The sequence below is a fragment of the Ammospiza caudacuta genome, chromosome 3, assembly GCF_027887145.1.
Source record: "Ammospiza caudacuta isolate bAmmCau1 chromosome 3, bAmmCau1.pri, whole genome shotgun sequence".
NCBI lineage: Eukaryota > Metazoa > Chordata > Aves > Passeriformes > Passerellidae > Ammospiza > Ammospiza caudacuta.
In genome coordinates this window covers 114588036-114606964 of record NC_080595.1, presented here as the reverse complement: position 1 = coordinate 114606964, position 18929 = coordinate 114588036, and the positions used below count along the sequence as shown (strand labels likewise).

Here is an 18929-nt window from a genome sequence, read left to right as displayed (position 1 = left end):
GGAGACAGGAGGGAGCTGTCATATGGAGACTCTTAGCTGTCTGAGGGGAAGTGGGAATCCATGGCACAAAAGCTGATTTAAAGCAGCATTTTGTTCCAGAGAGCTTTGTTCTCTGTGTGTGTGACAGCTGCCTTTTCTGGGTGCTCCATGGCAACACCTGGCAGGTGTCACTTGGGGTGAGAAGGTTCCTGCCTCGTTACCTTCACGGGGAGATGAGTAACAGAGCATGGGTGTCATAACTATTGCCATGCCAACTGCCCATGTTCCCTTCTCCTTGGAGACCTGTCTGGTGAGATGACAGGTGGATTAGGTGGGTTTAGATGGGATCTCAGTCCTAAAACCATTCTCCCAACTTCTTGTTGAAAAATGCAGAGCTGCTGTCGGCAGATTTGTGTCCATACCCTTGTTACCTCCATATAACTAAACTCACCATCACTACCCTACTTTGAGTTGACCCAGAATGACAATTTGTGAGTTTCCCCCCTCACTTCTATTTTAACCCTTAGCTATTCCAGCCATTCTATTTAAAACAGACTTTTGGACACATTTATAGCAACTGCAGTTTTATTGCAATTTTAATAACAAACTGGCAGTCTTCACTACTTGGAGGTAAAAGGTCCATTTGAGAGAAACCTGGAGGGGTTTTCACTCCAGGTTTCAGAGAGCTTTAGCTCTCTAAAGTACTGCACTAAAAGGTTGAGGAAACAACAGAACCTGACTTTGGTTCTCAGAATTATTTTTTTCTCTCCTATAAGTTTCATTTCAACATCCAGCAGTTGTGGGCTTTGAGTTTAGGAGTAGCTAAAAGGACAGGGAGAGGTTAGGAAGGAAAAAAAGTTAACATGAAGGTGGGAATCAGCTGGGTCTGTAAAAGGGAGAGGTGGAGAGTGAAGCAAGGGGGAAAAACCAGAACATCCTTTTTGAAGTACAATATATTCAAGTCAACTGAGAATTCAACTGCTGACCCTGTCCTTCGACTTCTGGGAAGAGATCACTAGGGAAGGCTCGAAGGAAGTCACGGTAGTTTACCTTGTCTTCATCACAGGAACAGTAGTCAATCAGCTGTGGGGACAAAACACACAGCAAACACCATAAAGAGTTGGAAAAAGCTGCAAAATTGGGGTTGTTTTTAAGGGAAACTGCCCAGAGTTCTTGAGCAGGAGATGTCATTCCCCCATGTGGATTTCCCCATCCTGGTAATCCTGAATCACAGGTAAACTTGGAATCATAGAACCATTGAGGATTGAAAAGACCTACAAGATCATTCAGCCCAACCTTTAGATCATCAAGTCCAACCATTTAAGGATTGAACTTGCTGATCTAAAGGTTGGACTTGATGATCTAAAAGTTCAAGTCCAACTTTGAATGCCTATAGATGACACTAATCTATGCAAGGAGAAAAAGTTAAAGTGTTGGAGTTTAATCCTGATTTCCTTCTGGGCCTCACCAGAGTGGAAAGAAAGCCACAAAAATACAAAGCATAGCCACAGACTGAGATGGGCCACAGGAAATCTTGCAGAAATCCCTCCCAAAAGTGGGGTGAAGGCAGTGTATGTGAACAGTCACTGTTCCCTGGTGTCACTTCGGTGTGTGCACATGGCATAAAGGGGAGACACGGATAACTGAGCTTGGTGACAGCCCCACTAATGAGCCAGTTCTGGTGTCCGTGCCTGACCCTGCATTGTGTTACAGAGCCACAGCCTTTGTGTGCTCCAGGGGAAGAAAGAAGGCTTTTGTTTCTTTAATTGCATAACTAATCTCCTTCTGACACCCAGCAAGATGGAAAAGGTCTAATATCACAATTCCTTGAAAGGATTCCTCTTCCCTTGTCGCCTGGAGACAGATTCTCTGGGCTTTGCTTCTGTGACTGACAGCTGTGCTCCTCTCCAGGCACTGAACTCTGTCTATGTTTAATTTATAGCCCTGCCACACTGCCCTGGGCTCTGGGAACACTGGGATCAAGATTTCAGGAGAGGAGATGGATGTTTTTAGTGCATAGGTCCTAGAGTGGGGCTCAAACATGGGAGTTTAGCTTCAATTGTCACAGGTTCTCCACATAATTTTGAGAATGTTCTCTCCCACTCTCAGAGTGGAGCAGGAATTTTCACCCCACTGTAAACTCCTCAGGGCAGAGTGAGCTCTGAGGAACTCTGATACAGCAAAGCCCTGGGTGTTTGTCAGGGCCTTTATTCATCCTACATTCAGAGACACAAATCCCCTGCCCATGCACCTTTCTAACCATGCCTGTGATGCTCATAGTGAACTGCTTTAGAAAAGTTTTTATTTTAGCAGGAGAAATAACTCCCTCTGGTTTCCAGATTTCTCTAAAGTCTGATCCCCCTTTTTTGGCCACTAATCTACTGCCTATCACATGATGCTGAGGAAACATCCTTGCCAGTCAGATTCCTCCTCCATCCTCACTGCAGGAATTTTCCCTCAGTTTCCCTCACATTTTATTGCTTTGCAGACTGTGCAAAGACTGCGATCTCCATGTGCTGCCTGTTGCTCATAGTGCCCAGCAAGTGTTAACCAGGGTGTTGTTGTTGTTGTTGTTGTTACCATTATTATTATTATTATTAGTATTATTAATAATAATAATAATTATTCGTTGCTATATTATATATTATATATTTACTATACATTATGTATTACATATATAATATGATGAATTATTATTACTATTATTATACTAAAATTATTACATTACATTATTATATATTATATATTGTAATGTATTCTAATAATATCATTATTATTTATTGCCATTTTAATAACTATAATTATGAATTAATAACAATTATAATTATAAAATACATTTAATAACAAAAATAATAATAATAACAACTCATCATTATATTATTATACATTATATTATAATTCTATATTATATTGTATATTTATTATATATTATATACTTTATTAATATATATTAATTTTGTATATTATAGTTATTAATATTGTTTCGGAAAGTACTTAGTTCTTAGACCTTCAGTTCAGTTGCTGTTGAATCCAGAATGTCTCTAAGCTTTCCTAAGGCACATTCCTTGAACACCTCAGTGTCTACTCAATCCCAGCTGTGCTTAAGCCATCACAGACACTCCAAGCTCTGCAGGAGCCTATCCCTGATCCCTGTCATGATTCCTGATCTCTATCATGATCCTTTACTCATCCAAGACCTGAACCAACTGGAATTTTCACACATTACAGTACAGCCCAACATGGGGGGCAACCTGGATAACATTTTTTCCCTTTTCCTTAGAGGACAGCAATTATTATCTCCTCTAACACACATGCTCAGTCCAACAGCTCAGGAGTTTTTTTAAACTGGGACTCTCTTGCCTTTTTCTTGAATTTGTTCCCCTTTGAAGGCTAGAGCAGCTGGTTAGGGTTGGTTTTTAGAAGAGATCTTTTGGAAGAAGCATAGAAGGGGAATTCCACATGCACAGCACCCCTTCCATCTGACCTTTTTAAGAAGAATGGTGCTGGTTGGCACGTTGAACCTGTCACAAAGAGTTAAAAATCTTGTTTTATCCAGGAAGCCAGAGCCCTCTGTGTCACAATGATAAAATGCCTCATGAAACTGCCTGGTGTCGAAAGGCTCTTGGAGTTTCAGTTCTTTCTGAACTTCCACAATTAAATCATCCAGCTCCTTTTTGGGGAAGCCACTGCAGAAGAAAAGAATAATAGGATTTCATGTAAAAACTCATTTTGGCAGCCTTACTATGACATTTCAGTAAAAAACAGATCATTTCCCTGCGTGCTCCACAGTGTCAGAAACTGTGGGAAACTTGAGTTTCAACCAGAGCCATGATATAACTGCCTCCAAACCATGTTCTGAGATAACAGAGTATTTCTGGGTCACAAAAACTGGGTCCAGACAGCTAAAAGGAGGATGTGGTCTAGGCTCGGATGGGCTGATAAGCAAAGAAGGAATAAATGCCCCAAAAAAGCCTCTCCCCACCACCTGTGGAGCCTTCAACCATCAAGCAGCTCAAGTTGGCAGCATCTGTTACAGTGAAGTGATGCTTTTTTTGGAAAATATGTGTCCACCATCTGAAAATTATGTCCCCTCACAAACTGAAAGTGTTGAAGTGTTGCTTGGAGCAACACTGGTATAGTGGAAGATGTCCCTGCCATGGCAGGGGTTGGACTGAGCTGATCTTTAAGGTCCTTCCAACCCAAGCCATTTTGTGCTTCCGTGATTTTGGCTGGAAGTCCAAACACTTCTTGAACTCAGCCTTGGTGCTGTGACCACTTGTCTGTCTGTGCTGCTGAGCCAGAGCTGTCCCAGGAGGTTTTGGGGCTGGCAGCAGCCACAGCATTTTACTGTACATACCTCACACCCTCTGGATGTGCCCAAACAGCCCCTTGGAGCATCAGAACCACCAGCAGAGGAGGAGGCTGGGGCCCAGGGAGGCTGCTGAGAATGCCCTCAGCCTTATTTAGCCCCACAACCCCATTCTTTGTAGCCTACCTGCTGGTAGTCTCCACCACCACCTTCCGTGGGAGGAAATGATCCCTTATGGATTGCACTGTGGCTGCAGGGAAACTCTGTGCATTTCTCTCCAAATAATTAAGCACATATTCATCAGCATCAGTGATAATAAACCTGTGGCCAAACACTAGGGGAGGAACATTGAAGAAGTAGTGTTACTTGTGGTTTAGCATGGGTTAAAGTAATTTCATCATCCAGGAGGGAGCAAGATTCCTCTCCTGTGGCTGGGCTCAGCTTTGAGCCAGCTCTGCTACTTGTTTCACTTCTTGAAGCAAGAATAATTTCACTGATTGAAAGGTTCAAACATTGACAGTAACAAAGTTATATCAATGTACACCAGCTGCTAATCTGGAAACTCAAATGTGAGGAGACCCAGAAGCAGCAGATCTTTCAAGTGAAGGAAGAGATATGCAATAAATGAAATTTCAGAGCAGAGTATTATAAATCCAGGCTGGATTTTACCTTCAATTGTAGAACCAATGGTGAAGTCAGAGGCCTCATAGTATATGGGATTCTCTGGAGTAGATCCTGGCTTGGTAACTTTGGTCCTTCTTAAGTATTTGCCCCCAGTGATGCCAGAGTTTCTGACTGGGGGTTCATAGATGCTGATTGTGTCATCGGCAAGGAAATAAGAGAGGATGAAACGACGATTTTTGTCCTCAGGCACTGGTGATTCCTACAGGAAAGGTAGCAGGTTTGGAACACAGCATTTGAACACGTCTGAACATTTGAACCAGGTTTTCCTTGCCTGGGGTGCTTAGGAGTACCTAGTAACTCACTCATAAACACCCAGAACTTTTTTCACAGCTGACTAAACAAAGCACTTGTGCTGACGTAGCATAACAAAGCACTAGACAGCACTCAGGATCTGAATTTCAAAGGTTACTTGCTTTACTCAAGCCACTGAAGCAGAATCTGGGTTGAAGTTACCAAATATATTCAGTGTTTCCACAGCCTGAGTAATCTGAGAGAAATCCTTTCTCTATCCTATATGGAATGATTCATCCCAGAGAGGCTGTAAAATTCAGTTTTAAATTACATTTTTTCATTATGCTGAGTGCCTGAGAGAGTCTGGTGCTGTTTCAGCCCTTAGTCACAGGAAGTCACTCCCCTGACACACCAGTGGATTTGCTTGCTTAGCTTAAAGCTAAGCGGATCTTAACTCCTCAGCTGTGACCTTTAGGGAACTCCTGCACAATAGGGAAAAGAAACCAGAGTGTTTGGAGAGGGCAGGCACAAGGCAGCACAGGAAATGCCATCGCTGGTTGGATGTGCCAGAGGCTCCTTGCATAAACCAGCTGCAAAGCTGGCACAAAGGCCAGGGCCTGGGTGCTGTAGTGGGTGGAAAACACCATTCTCATGGATTTTCCAGCTTCTACACAGCATTGGCTGCTCTGCTAGGACAGCTCCTTGCTGGCTGCTGCATCCAGGACTAGCCTGGAGAAGGACAGGGGCTGGGCCAGCAGCAGAGACATCAAGAACTGGCTGGTGGCAGTGGTGGCAGGCAGGCAGAGGCACAGTGCCCAGCGCAGGCTGCTTCAGCCAGGGCCATCTGTCATGCAGCACTGGCAGAGGGAGTTTTTCCATAAATGGCTGTGGGTTTGTAGCAGGTTTGGTTTGTACTTTTTGGCTTTATTTTTATTTTTTTTCTAGTTTTTTGAGCTGTCAATTGTCACAGCAAGCACACAATAACCCCATGGCATCCCCTCAAGGACACTCCTGTTGGCTTGGAGAGCTCTCTTTTCCCACTGGCACAAAGGAGAGTTTGCCAACAGCCTTGTCTGGGCAGGCTGCTCCTCCCATCCTCCTGGCACTATTCCACCAAGGAAAACACTTACCAGGGCCACCTGGTACCGCAGGACCTTGAGATTATTCTCCAGCATCTTAATGACATCTTTCCGTGGAGGCTTTGGAAACAGACTAAGGCAGTTCTGGAGAGAGTCTTCAGGGATGCCAAAACCATTGTAGGGAGGAATTACCTGCATGCAGAGGAGACATCAATCATAAACAGCTGCAACTAAGAACAAGACAAAGTTTATAAGACTTAGCAAAGCCCATCAGATTTGGAAGGGAATATTCTGCCACCAGGTAGGAAGAGCTGTGACATTCTACCCAGTAGAGATGGTTGATACCAGCCTGGCCATGTGTTGTATTTAATGAAAATATAAAAGGATTAAGCAATTCTGAAACTCAGAAAGCCACAGCCAATTTAAGACGTATATATTAAAGAACCATAGAATGGTTTGGGTTGAAAAGGACCTTAAAATCATCTAGTACCACTTAATCCTTCCCATGCACAGGAACTCAGCTATCAAATGGTTACACTGGTAACCTAATCCCCATTATGCCTGTGGTCTAAACCACAACTCCAAACAATTTCTGAGCTCAGTTTGGGAGGTAACAAGGGCTGTGACCATCCTCAGTAGTCAGTTTGGACTTGGCAACACTGTTCTGAAGAATGAGGGAGAGTTCAGTAGTATAAGTGCAGCCAGACTTTCATTTTTATATTCATTATGACCATTCTTGCTTGTCTTTTTCAAATTGATTTTTTTCTTTAAGCTGAACATGTTTTCTACAGGTACTTACTAAGCTGAACCTCTACTTTACTATAAGAGCTTACACCAACTCCCTTCTTTTGAGAAATTGTAGTACCTGTGGAACCTTTTCAAGTGGTTTCTTATTTACATCCACTGGCTGGAAGTCTGTGATGCCATATTTTTCACGATAGAAGTCCTGGGTGAACTTGTCACAATCATAGATGAAGAAGGTGCGTCCAAGGAGGGTGACAGTTTTGCCAATAGCAAAATCTTTGGGTGAGAACCACTCTTGTACCTCATGGTCAGTGATCTCCAGCACACAGCTTGGGAAGTTCTCTAAGGACAAGGGAGCAGAAGGAAAAATAAATCAATCAGGGAGATGCTAACGTTTCCTAGTGAAAATGGATATAAAAGCAAGGTGTATAAATAGCTACAGGGAGATGCAGGCACTGCTGTCCTGCCACTGTTTCCCAAAAGACAAAGAATTTAGTGACCATTTGAAGAACTTTTTTTTGACCAAGAAATAATGACACTGGACCACAGATGGGTGTGACAATCTAAACTTACTGTTCTTGTCCACAAAGATTTTGGGCAAGCGCTGGCGTCTCATCAGTACTGGGAATGGGTCTCTCCCATCATTTCTCTTGTGCACTTCCCGAACCTCCACTGTGTCATCTGCTAAGAAGTAATGGATGATGCAGGGATGGTGATCACCAAAGGCACAGTTGGTGTCATCCCATATGGCATAGAAGCGAAGCACCTGGGGTGGAGGAAAAGAAAGCAGACAAACATAGATCAGAATCATCTTTTGGTGCTGCAGAAATCAAACTCATCACACTGAGATGCTCAAGAATTCCCCAAGGTTCACCTCCTGAAGACAGTAGAGAGACACAGGGAGAATTTAATCAGAGCAAGGGGCATTTGTGTTTGTCTTAAATTGTCTGCTCTGACAGCTGGCATCAATATTTTGGGGGAGCAGAGGAGTGGATGCAGCAAGACCATTCCTAATAGAACTGCATCTGATTGCTAAATTCCAGAGGCAGGTGGCTTATCTCATCTCAACAGAAAGCAAGAGAGTAATGGATGATATTGAACACAGGCTCTGCAATCCAAAGAAGAGCTGTTTACAAGGCACAAAGCCCAGAAAAAAGCATAAAAGGTTTTGTTTCTCACTAAAGCCAAGAAAGGAGCAAATCTGGAGTCTGTTCAGCAGACTGAGACAATTTAGAATAAGTGAGGTTGCAGACTCTCACAAGACCTGGGTTTCAGTAGCGCATATTCACTGTAATAACAGCATCTTCTAGGTTGGAAGATCATTGAGCCCAACCTCTGACTGACCACCACCCTGTCATCCTTCCCAGAGCACTGAGTGACATTTTCAGTCATTCCTTGGACACTTCCAGGGATGTGGATTCCACCACCTCCCTGGGCAGCCTGTTTCAATGTCTAATCACCCTTTCTGTGAAGAAATTCTTCTTAATTCAACCCAAACCTCCCCTTGCACAACTTGAGGCCATTTCCAGTTCTCTCTCTGGTTGCCTGGGAGAAGATACTGACCCTCACCTGACTGTCCCCTCCTGTCAGGGAGTCGTGCAGAGCCTGGAGGACCCCCCTGAGCCTCCTTTTCTCCAGGCTGAGCCCCTTTCCCAGTTCCCTCAGCCACTCCTGGTGCTGCAGCCCCTTCCCTGGATACTCCAGATTCTCAATATCTTTCCTAAAGTGAAGGGCCCAGACCTTCAGACCCAGAACCAGGACTGGAGGTCCCTCACCAGTGTGGTGTGGGTAATTATACACTAATTAGGGCAATCCCCAGTTCTCTCACCTTTGTATCATAGGCCAGGAACTGCCTGAAGGGGTCAGGACTCGTGGGCATGATGCGTTTTTGCACAGGCATCTGACGCTGCTCCGTGTAAGGATCCGAAACCAGCTCCTCTGGAGGGTTCACTACAATCCCTTGGCTCTCCAGGAACACCTAGGAAGGTCATCTGAGGTGTTAGTGCTGCCAGGAGTTCTGAAGGTAAGAGGTGACTAGAGTGAGGTCAGAATTCTGCAAGTTCACTCCTCACAGAAAATTCTACAGCAACAGCAAAATACAACAGATGACATATACATTTGTTTAAGCTGCTTTTTATCTTTGCTTACCCTTTAATTAATCAGAGTAGTTCTGTCCTGAACATCCTAACTCAGATTTCACTTGAGCACAGTTTTCCTTGGCCTTAGGGCTTTAAATGGAAGATAGCTGTCAGTTGGTCTCTTTTATGTAAATGGAAAAGATTAAATTGCTTTATAAACACAGATGTAGTCAGCCTGAGTTTGTAATAATTTAGGGCTGTGTCAGATAGTTAGAAGAAGCTAGTGTGACCCACACTAGGCACATCAAGACCCTTCAGGCATGAGGAGATGTGTCAGTGGCAGCTTCATTCCATCTTTCAGCAGTACTTCTCCCACAGAGAGAGTGCAATGTGCTTGCTTATAAAGGCATTTTTTCTTACCTTGGACCATGAACAAAATCCAGGGTGTTACTTGTGGACTTGCATCAGTCACCCAAAACAATCTCTGAAGTCAAGGGACTTTTCCCACTTTGGGAAGTGGTCCATGAAAACATTCAGCCCAGGAAGCACCTATGCAAACATCTCCCACAGGAATATGAGATCTCCCTGGAGAGTCACAAGGCAAGTTCACTTTCAGACTCATTATTTCCTGGTCTGGAAGATGTCAGTAAATGACACATACACTATTGGCCTTGAGATGTAGACCCATGTAGCTCATTCCATGTTTTCCATCAATATTTAATGAGGACCAGCTCTTTATTTGGTGTGGACTGACTTGAACAGTCACCAGTTCCAGCAGAGCTGGCCCCACAGCCACATTTATACCAATATATTATACATGTTGGGAACATTCCTGGCCACTGAGGCCAACTGACAAGGAAAAGCCTGGATCTAAACTCTTCCAGCCTCCAGGACAGGTTGACTGCATGTAACTCACCAATTGGGAATGGCCCCTGGAGCAGTCTAACTCCTGGCCTGGAAGAATAGTAGCTGACCAGGGCTGAGATTTTACTGGGGACAATCTAGCAGGATACCAGCATACTGGTAATTTTTATTTCTTGTTATTGGATCATTATTATCTCATTTACTGGTACAGAAACAGCCAGAAATAGAAAAACAGACAATGAGTAAGCTTTCTTAGAAAGGTCAGTTCATACCATGATTCTCAACCCATGGATCATGAATTGGGTGTTAATGTGTGCAGAGTTACTGCCTGTATTCCTTTCCACTGTTCCTAACAGAGGAATATTAAATCAGAAAAGAGTCAGGATCACTAATTTCCCTCTCATGTATGCACAATGTTTCACCTGGACTCCAAGCAGTTAAACTGCCCAGACAGGTACTTAGAATTTGTATTGTAAAGAGAAGTCCTGAGGACAAAAGATGGACTCCCAGCAGTCCTGGGGCAAAAATCTTGAGCACCTTACTTGCCCTCAGTAGATGTCATACCCTGAAGTCCCCTTTGGCCTGAAAAAAGAAATCTCCACAAAAAGCAAAATGAAAGACTGCGAGCACCCATATGACAAAAGCTACACAAAAAGCAAAATGAAAGACTGCGAGCACCCATATGACAAAAGCTACAGCTGCAAACTGCTGGACTCTAAGAGGTGATGAAACCCCTGCATTCCCAGGATCTGGGAGTGTTTCTGTCACTGCTCTCCCCAGCACACACCTTGGTGAAGGAGTCGCAGTTGACCAGGCGGTAGGTCCGGCCGTAGATGGTGAGGTCGATGCCCACGTTCAGATCCTTCCAGTGGTAATAATCCCCATGCACGTTCTTGGGCACTCGGTGGCGCCTCATGAGTTTGCCTTGGACCAGCCCTGAGTTCTTCACCTTGGGCTCGATGATGCACATGCTGTCATCCTCCAGGTAGTAGTAGATGCACACCTGGCGGATCCGGTAATTCTCCTCTGCAGAGATAGCAACTTCCTCCATGAAGTAGGCATCGAACTTCAAAACCTGCCCAAGGCACAACACAGCAAAGAGAGAGAGAAAAATAATTTGAACACCATGATTAGTCTATTAAGGCAAATAATTTATTTGTAATTTGCTTTGGTGGTGTGAAATTACTGGATTGGATTCTAAAAGTCTTCAGAGACAACTGTGGCCTAATCTGTGAGTGACAGCAGAGGCACCAGGAGAGCTTTTATTAAGATGTGTCTTTTGCAAATTCGGTGTGTCTGAGACAAGTATAAAAATACAGCCTTTTCCCTACTTCTTGATAACCTGCTGTTTCACCTACTGCCAGGTGCTTGGCTGCTGACAGCAATCTACTTTACTGACACACAACTGTTTATTTGTCAGCTTTACAACTCTGATTTAGGGAAGTTATCCACAGATTTTAGTAAAGAGTTCAACCACATCTGAGAATTTTAAAATCTGAAAGGACTCATCATTTTAAGGCCAGGCTGGAGGGGCTCTGAGCAACCTGGGATAGTAGAAGGTGTCCCTACCCATGGCAGGGAGGCTGGAACAAGATGATCTTTAAGGTCCCTTTCCATGATCTGAAGTCACATTTATTCAGCACTGACAGCAAAAACTGATTTGTGCTGGGGAAACAAGGAAACTAATGAGCCAGTCTCTCTGCTTGGCAGAAGTAGGAGGAATATTCCCTCCAAGACTATTCAATGCCCTTAAGAAGGTGCAGGTGGCCAATCATGCCTTGCATACCCAGCCTACACCAGCCCAGAGGCCTGGATAATTAAGAGATGATAAAGCCAGCAAGTTCCTCTCAGTCAGCAAAGTGTCCCACAAGGGATTGTGACATCCCCAGCAGCACTGGGGCCCCTGCTGCTCCTGTGGTTTGAAGGAAGGGGCAGAGAAGGATCTGACAGATTAACCAGCAACATTTACATTGCTCTGAAGGAACAGCCTCAGCAATTAACAGAGCACATCTGTTCCCCAGCCTGTGCCACAGCCAGGCTGAGGGCTGGCTGGCTGCACACTGCTCTGGCAGGGCTGGCAGCGTGTGGAGCCTGCACGTGCTGAGCTCCCGAGCCCTGCAGCTCCCACTGCAGCAGCTGCTCCATGCACAGCTGCGGGTTGCAGCTTGGGCCATTGGCACACTGAAAACCAAGGGGAGCTCAGGGCTGCTCCAGCAGACACAGAGCCAGCACCCAGTCTGATAGGATGACCAAGATGAAACATGGGAAGCACTAATAGAGCAGTTCAGGTTGTGACACACTGTGCTGACAACACAAGCACAAATAGATAGACCACAGTCAAACTGGCTACCAGGGCTCCCACTGCAGACTGACTTTTCCAGTTAAAGCTCAGTTACAACCTCAATATAGCTGTGGAAACACAGAACTCCAGGCTGTGGCTTACAGAGTAATACTTTTAAGCTGGAGCTTTCCAGAGCTAATCAAACCTCTTTTCCAACATCTGCTGGAAATGCTCAAGTGTAACTTGCAGGGAATGTCTTACATCGTTTATGTATTATAATCCTCCTCCCAAGCAAAGAAAGCCTCTTTCAGTCTGGGATTCAGCTGTCTCTGACTAAGGGCTCTGGCATCTGAAAACTGCTGCATGCAGTCCCGTGAACCCTGGAGCTGACTGTTTATGTCTCCGAATTTGGCCAGTGATATTCCTGGAATCAGCTTCTTTATACCTTTTTGTCATAAGCCACGAATGCTGGAGTGAAGCGGGAAGGTGCAGGCCTCTTGACTTGCCCATAGGTCAGTGTGGCTCCCTTGGTGCATAAATCATCTAATTCATCTTGAGAGAGCTGATTTGCAAAGAGTGTTTCCCCACCAACCCCCTCTCTTGGCAGCCGGAAAAAGGCATATCCATTTTTGAAGTCCATTGTCTGGCACCGATGAAAAGATGTTTTCTGTTGGAAGGAAATCCAGCTATCAAAATACTGCATGATTTTAGCAGATATAGCTACTGGAAGCACAAAAAAAAACCCAGTAAGAGAGTGCATTATCAAGAATGTCTCACCCCACACACATCCCCAGCATTTTATTATAAACTACTGCAGCAGTTATTTAAAATCAGATTTTGTACTTAGGGAAAAAAACAGTGGAAAAAATCAGGGAGTGGTGGATGTACAAGGCACAAGAGTGAACTCAGATTCTTGCATTGCCACAGGCTCTGGAAGAACTTAAATCACTGAATTTCCTGACTGCCACCATAGTCAGTGCCTAGAACTGTGTGTCAGCACTTTATCTGCCCTGGCATTTATCTCACCAGCTCTTTGTTCCCTACCCTATTTGTCAGCAGTACAGAGCACCATGGGACCTCAGTTACTGCCTTATGGTGCTCCCTTCACTCTTGTGCACCCTCTCTGTATTTCATTATTATTTATTTTCTTAACCCTCCCCTGGGCATAATACAGGATTTTCTTTGGTGGGTTAAATCAAGGCATGTCATGCTCACAGAATTGCCATTATGCAATTGCACATTAGTTGTTTTATCACCTCTCTACATAGTTGTAGACTGATAGAACAGCCTGGGTTGGAAGGGACATTAAAGATTATCCAGTGGGAGGTGTCCTTGGGCAGGGACACCTTCCACTATCCCTGGTTGCTCCAAGCCCCATCCAACCTGGACTTGGACACTTGCAGTGATGAAACAGCCACAGTTTCTCTGGGCAACCCGTGCCAATATCTCACCACCCTCTTTGTAAAAAACTTCCTCCTTGTATCTAATCTCAATTAAGCCTCTTGGAGTTTAAAACCATCATTCCTTGTCCTGCTGCTACAGGCCCTGCTAAGAAGTTTGTCCCATCTTTCATGAAGACCCTTTAGGTCCTGGAAGGGGCTCTGAGCTCTCCCTGGATCCTTCTCTTCTCCAGATGAGCACCCCCAGTTCTCCTATCCTGGCTCCAGAGTAGAGGGGCTCTGAGGTCTCCTTGGATCTTTCTCCAGGAGAACACCCCCAGCTCTCCCATCCTGGCTTGAGGGCAGAGGGGCTCCAGCCCTTGGAACATCTCTGTGGCCTCCTCTGGATTTGCTCCAGCAGCTCCATGTCCTGTTTATGCTGAGGACCCCAGATCTGGAGGCAGCTCTGCAGGTGGGGTCTCACCTGAGAGGGGCAGAAACCCCCATCCCCTGCTTCCCACAGTGGGATCACCCCAGCTCATTGTGGGGGTTGGGTTTCTGGCTCCCAGCCTCTGATCCATCAGCAGCTCCAAGTCCTTCTCCCAGGGCTGAATTCAACCAGAGCTCTGCCAGCCACTCTTGCTATTCACCACTGAAGAGCAGGGTCACACTGGAGTGACACCAAACTGTCCCACTTGCTGCACACTCCAGCACACGTGGCACCTCACCTGCACTGCAGGAACCTGCCTGGTCCCACTGGGCTTTCAGCACTTACAGCTCCAAAGAAAGCAGGGGAAATTATGAGTCCCTGATAATAAAATCTCTTGACTTTTGCCAAGTAAAACAGAGTTGTAAGCATTTCTAGTGTTGAGAGAACAAGCTCCAGCTCCTTTTCCAGCCCCAGGCTCGCAGTCAGTCCAACCTCAGGCATGCAAACTCCACTCCCTCTCTTGCTCCTCATGGTTAAGCCTCTAATCTTATTTATACCTTCAAGGCCCCACTTGAATTCCACATAATTCCCTGTTTTCCCTTTAAAATGCTACTATAGATCTTGCAATGGAGAGAGCAGTGAGGAAAACAGGTAAAAACAAGATTTGTCTGAAGACATTTTAGCACAACATCCACAGAACTGCCACTTCCTTCTGTTAAATAAACACCAAGGGAATGCTGTGGGGGAAAAATATTCAAGGAAAACCAGGAAGTTTGTCTTTAATTTGAGCAATATCAGCGTTTGTCAGAAGTGTGCAGGCTTTTAAGAGCCCACATTTGCCTACAGAAAGCACCTCATTGGTTCCTATGGCTCCTGAGTGGATAAGCTCTCCCAAAGTGAGCCTGTATGCCAGATAACATCTTCCAGGATTAGGTGACTAATGAAAATTTAAAAGGGAAAACCCAGAATGTAAACTCCTAATCTCAGTTGCTGGCAGTGTTTATCTGAAGAAATTCCACTGAATTAAGTCTTTCTTTTTGCCAAGTCTGTAACACTTCACACAAACACCATTCCCTCTCCCAGTGTCTGTTTCCCTGTCCTGTGAGCACTAGGCAGTAACAACACTTCACTTGAGCACAGAGGTTTTCTGCAGAACTTGTCAGCATTCACTTGGAAACCAAATATTGTGATGCCAGTCTTATGGACTGGAAAACTGCAGATTTCCAAGATGATATAAATTATTTCAAGGAAATATTATTATCTGATGATGATTCTGAGCTAACCTTTAATGTTGGATTTGTTATGAGCAATTTATTTACTATTGGAGGACTCAGTTGTCACTGATTTTAGGCCAGGCTGGATGGGCTTGGAGCAATCTGGTTTGTGGAAGGTGTCCCTGCCCATGGCAGAGGGTTGGAACAAGATGACATTTAAGATCCCTTCCAACTCAAACCATTCCATGATTTTGTGACAATGAATTTTCATATAAAAAGCTGAATGCAGCCAGGAATGTTTTCTGTTAAAGATGCTCTCCAGGAAGGCTGTAAATTCCTGGTGAGCCCAAACCAGGCATGAAACAACCCCCCTTTTGACTTTTTTGGGGAAATTGTTTAGTAAATCAGAGAAATAAATGGAAGCATCATTTCTCTGTAGAACCACTTCTTCAAGAGGATGTTGGGAGGATTTGGGGATATCAGGTCCTTAGGGCCTGGACCATTGGATGGGGAAAAGCAGAAGTTGTTCCTCATTTAGGTATCAGATGGAGAGGATGAGGAGGAGGATGGGGATGAGATTGCTTCTTCCAGGGAACCTGGGAACAGCTGAGAATGTGTCACTTCCTGGGGATGGTCCTGGAAGCTGTGATGACACCAGTTCTGTGGTGGGATACCAGCTCTCTCATCAGGTTATAAGGTTCCAGACCTGCACTGTCAAGGATTCAGCTCTCCAAGCAACACCAAGAGAGAAGTTTTGGAAGTAACAGAGCTTTGGAGGAAGAGGTATCATGAAGGTGTTGATTGCCAATGAGATTGGTGACTTCAAGATGTACCTATGATAAATTATGTCCAGGAAAATAGATATGTAATAGATAAATTATGTCCAGGAAAAAAAATCAATGATTGGGGGATTAATTTATGTGGAGGAATGCTTAAGGTTTGATCAATACTGGTTCTCCTGGGTACATCAGCTGAGGAGGTATCAGGTGAATTTAAGGAACTTGGTTCAGGACAGTATCAGTATCAGTTCAGAGGACTTTGCTTTGGGAAAACTCAGATGGTTCAGAGAAACAGCAGCTTTCCTGAGGGAATTGGGTTTCAGGACTGTAAAGTGATTTGGGGATTTCCCGTGGCATATTTTATGAACTGTGGAGGAATTATTGGATAGATTCAGGGGAACTGAATATCCAAAGGGGTGAGTTTGCAGACAGGAGTTCTGCAGTTATGGAAACAGCTTTTGGAATTTCAAATGAGGCTCACAAATGAGGGGGAGAAGGGGTGTGTGTGTCACTCTCCAAAGCTATCAGGACAAATTCAGGGTTATAAGATGGGTACATGATGCAATGGATTCCTTGGGGAGAAGATTAAAAGTACCAAGTCCCCTTGAAGGTTAGTTCAGGGATACTTGGTCCTTGGGAACAGATTGCAATGTTCAATAGCAGTGGAAGAATTGTGGGAGAACCAGGTCTGCTGTGGGTGGGATCAGGAGATACCAGGTGGGTACAGAGGGTTCAGATCCACAGAAGTGAGTCCAGCAGGTGTTTGGGAAACACCAAGTCCCTGGGGGAGAGTTTAGTGGATATTAAATCTTCTGGGGAGCATCAAATGAGTTCACAGAGCACCAGGTTCTTTGGGGATACTCTGAGGGTCATGTCCAGGTTCTGGTGAGTTTGAGGTTCCCAGGACATGGGTTCAAAGGACACCAAGTTGTCTGGGGAATATTTGGTGAATACAGGATGTACCAGGCCCCTGGTCTGGCAGAGAATTACATCTGATCTGAGGAAACAGCAGGTTCCCTTGGTTCATGTTCCCTGAAGAAACTGTCTCCCCCTATACTCTGCTCTTGTGAAACCCCACCTGCAGTGCTGCATTCAGCTTGGGAGCCCAAAACACAACAAATGCAGGGACCTGTTGGAGGGAGTCCAGAGGAAATAATGGAGATGCTCCAAGGGCTGGAGCCAGGCTGGGAGAGCTGGGGGTGTTCACATGGAGAAGGATCCAGGGACACCTTAGAACCTCTTTTGGTGCCTAAAGGAACTCCAGGAGAGCTGGAGAGGGACTTGGGACAAGGGATGGAGAGACAGGACAAGGGGCAGTGGCTTCCCACTGCCAGAGGGCAGGGTTGGGTGGGATATTGAAAAGGAGTTGTTCCCTGTGAGGATGGCAAGTCTGGGCACCACAGGGTGCCCAGAGAAGCTGTAGCTGCTCCTGCATCCCTGGAAGTGCTCAAGGCCAGGCTGGATGGGACTTAGAACAATGTGGGATAGTGGGAGGTGTCCCTGCCCATGGCAGGGAGTGGAATGGGATGAGCTTTAAGGTCTTTTAACCCAAACCATTCCACACTTCCATGAATACTGTTGAGTTTAGAGGTCCCAAGACTCCCCTGGAGGGAGTACCAGATTCCCAGAGAGTGTCTCCAGGGGACACCAGGTACCACCTGAAGCGGGTGAGGGATCCGTTCTGAGGTCACCCCTCAGGGGGCACCCTCCAGGCCGGCCCACCTTGCCCCGGGGGGGCCTCCCGTGGGAAGGGGGTACAGTGGGCAAGCGCGCTCACCGTGGGGTCCTTGATGGCGCAGCCGGGGAGGAAGGGCAGCCCCGGCTCGGGCACGATAGGGGGCCCTGTGCCCATACCCGGCCGCATCCCCGGCCCCGGCCCCGGCTCCGGCCCCGAGCTCATGGCGGCGGCGGCGCTGCGGGTCCGGCCTGCCCGACGCGTCTCCACGGCAACCTCCCGCACGCTCAGTGCGCGTGCGCGGGGCCCTTCGAGCCTCTCGCTGGCTTTCTATGCGCATGCGCACTGAGCGCCGCAGGGCGCGCGGTTACCGTGGCAACGGGGAGGGCTCTGAGGGGCCGAACCGCCCCCCCCACCCCTGTGAGGGGAGTGCGGCCCCACAGCATGGAAAAACATACGTGAAAAGTGTTAATCCTGTTTTATTTGGGATTTTCCCCTGTGAAAAATGCGTATTTTATGATTGCCTTTTCGCAAATATTAAAATGAATATTATATGTGTTGTGTTAGAAAGTAGTGCTGTATTAATTCTCTTAAGTAGTGTGTTAAATATAGTTTTAGGTTATAAAAAATGTTAAAATATAAACTATTTTATGTAGGATACTTTTTTTTAAAGAAAAGACTTGCAGCAAGATAGCAGCCACAAGACACCTAAATCTTTCAGAGAAAAATAATTTATTGCCCTCTTATCAGAAGAAATGAACTTCTTCCCGCCTCGAAGGCGCTGTCAGGATTCAGAGGAAGAAGCTGAGGATGACCAGACAGAAACCTGTGTTTGAATGGAATTTATGCATCATGTATGAAGTGTATGAATATGCAACAGGCTGTTGTTTTTAAGGGTTAATCCTTTGTTAACCTGTGTCCTTTTCTGGGCTCGTGCTGCCCAGAAAAAGGTACTGTAACTCTTTGTCTCTATTGTCTCATATTGTCCTAATTCAAATTGTCCAAATTATTATTACTCTAATTGTATTACTATTTTTATAACCATTTTATTACTATTAAATTTTTAAAATTTTCAAAACAAGTGATTGGCGTTTTTCACACCCCTCACAGCCCCTCAGAGCCCCCTCATGGCTCCCTCGTGGCCCCTCATAACTCCCTCACATTAAAACATCTTGGCCTCCCAAACGGGTGGCGGCATCTGGA

At 45.4% G+C, this 18929-nt stretch overlaps 1 protein-coding gene across 1 annotated transcript; it reads right to left on the bottom strand.

Moving 5' to 3' along the window:
• Positions 1-936: 936 nt before the first annotated feature.
• Positions 937-17951, bottom strand: EFHC1 (EF-hand domain containing 1). Its single transcript, XM_058802464.1, has 11 exons — positions 17829-17951; positions 12695-12916; positions 10756-11043; positions 8855-9004; positions 7600-7792; positions 7148-7368; positions 6334-6474; positions 4958-5171; positions 4475-4622; positions 3464-3665; positions 937-1062 (listed from the first exon to the last, which is right to left on the bottom strand). The coding sequence occupies exons 1-11, from the start codon at positions 17949-17951 to the stop codon at positions 937-939; spliced, it is 2028 nt and encodes a 675-aa protein (XP_058658447.1).
• Positions 17952-18929: the final 978 nt, after the last annotated feature.

Bases quoted from the DNA above. Each gene is read 5' to 3' on its own strand.
- EFHC1 (XM_058802464.1), bottom strand. From the start codon at position 17,951: ATGAGCTCGGGGCCGGAGCCGGGGCCGGGGCCGGGGATGCGGCCGGGT. The intron at 6,475-7,147 runs GTACTACAATTT...CTCTGCATGCAG, and splicing joins CACTTGAAAAGGTTCCACAG to GTAATTCCTCCCTACAATGG. The intron at 3,666-4,474 runs GTAGGCTACAAA...TTTCTTCTGCAG, and splicing joins GTGGTGGAGACTACCAGCAG to TGGCTTCCCCAAAAAGGAGC.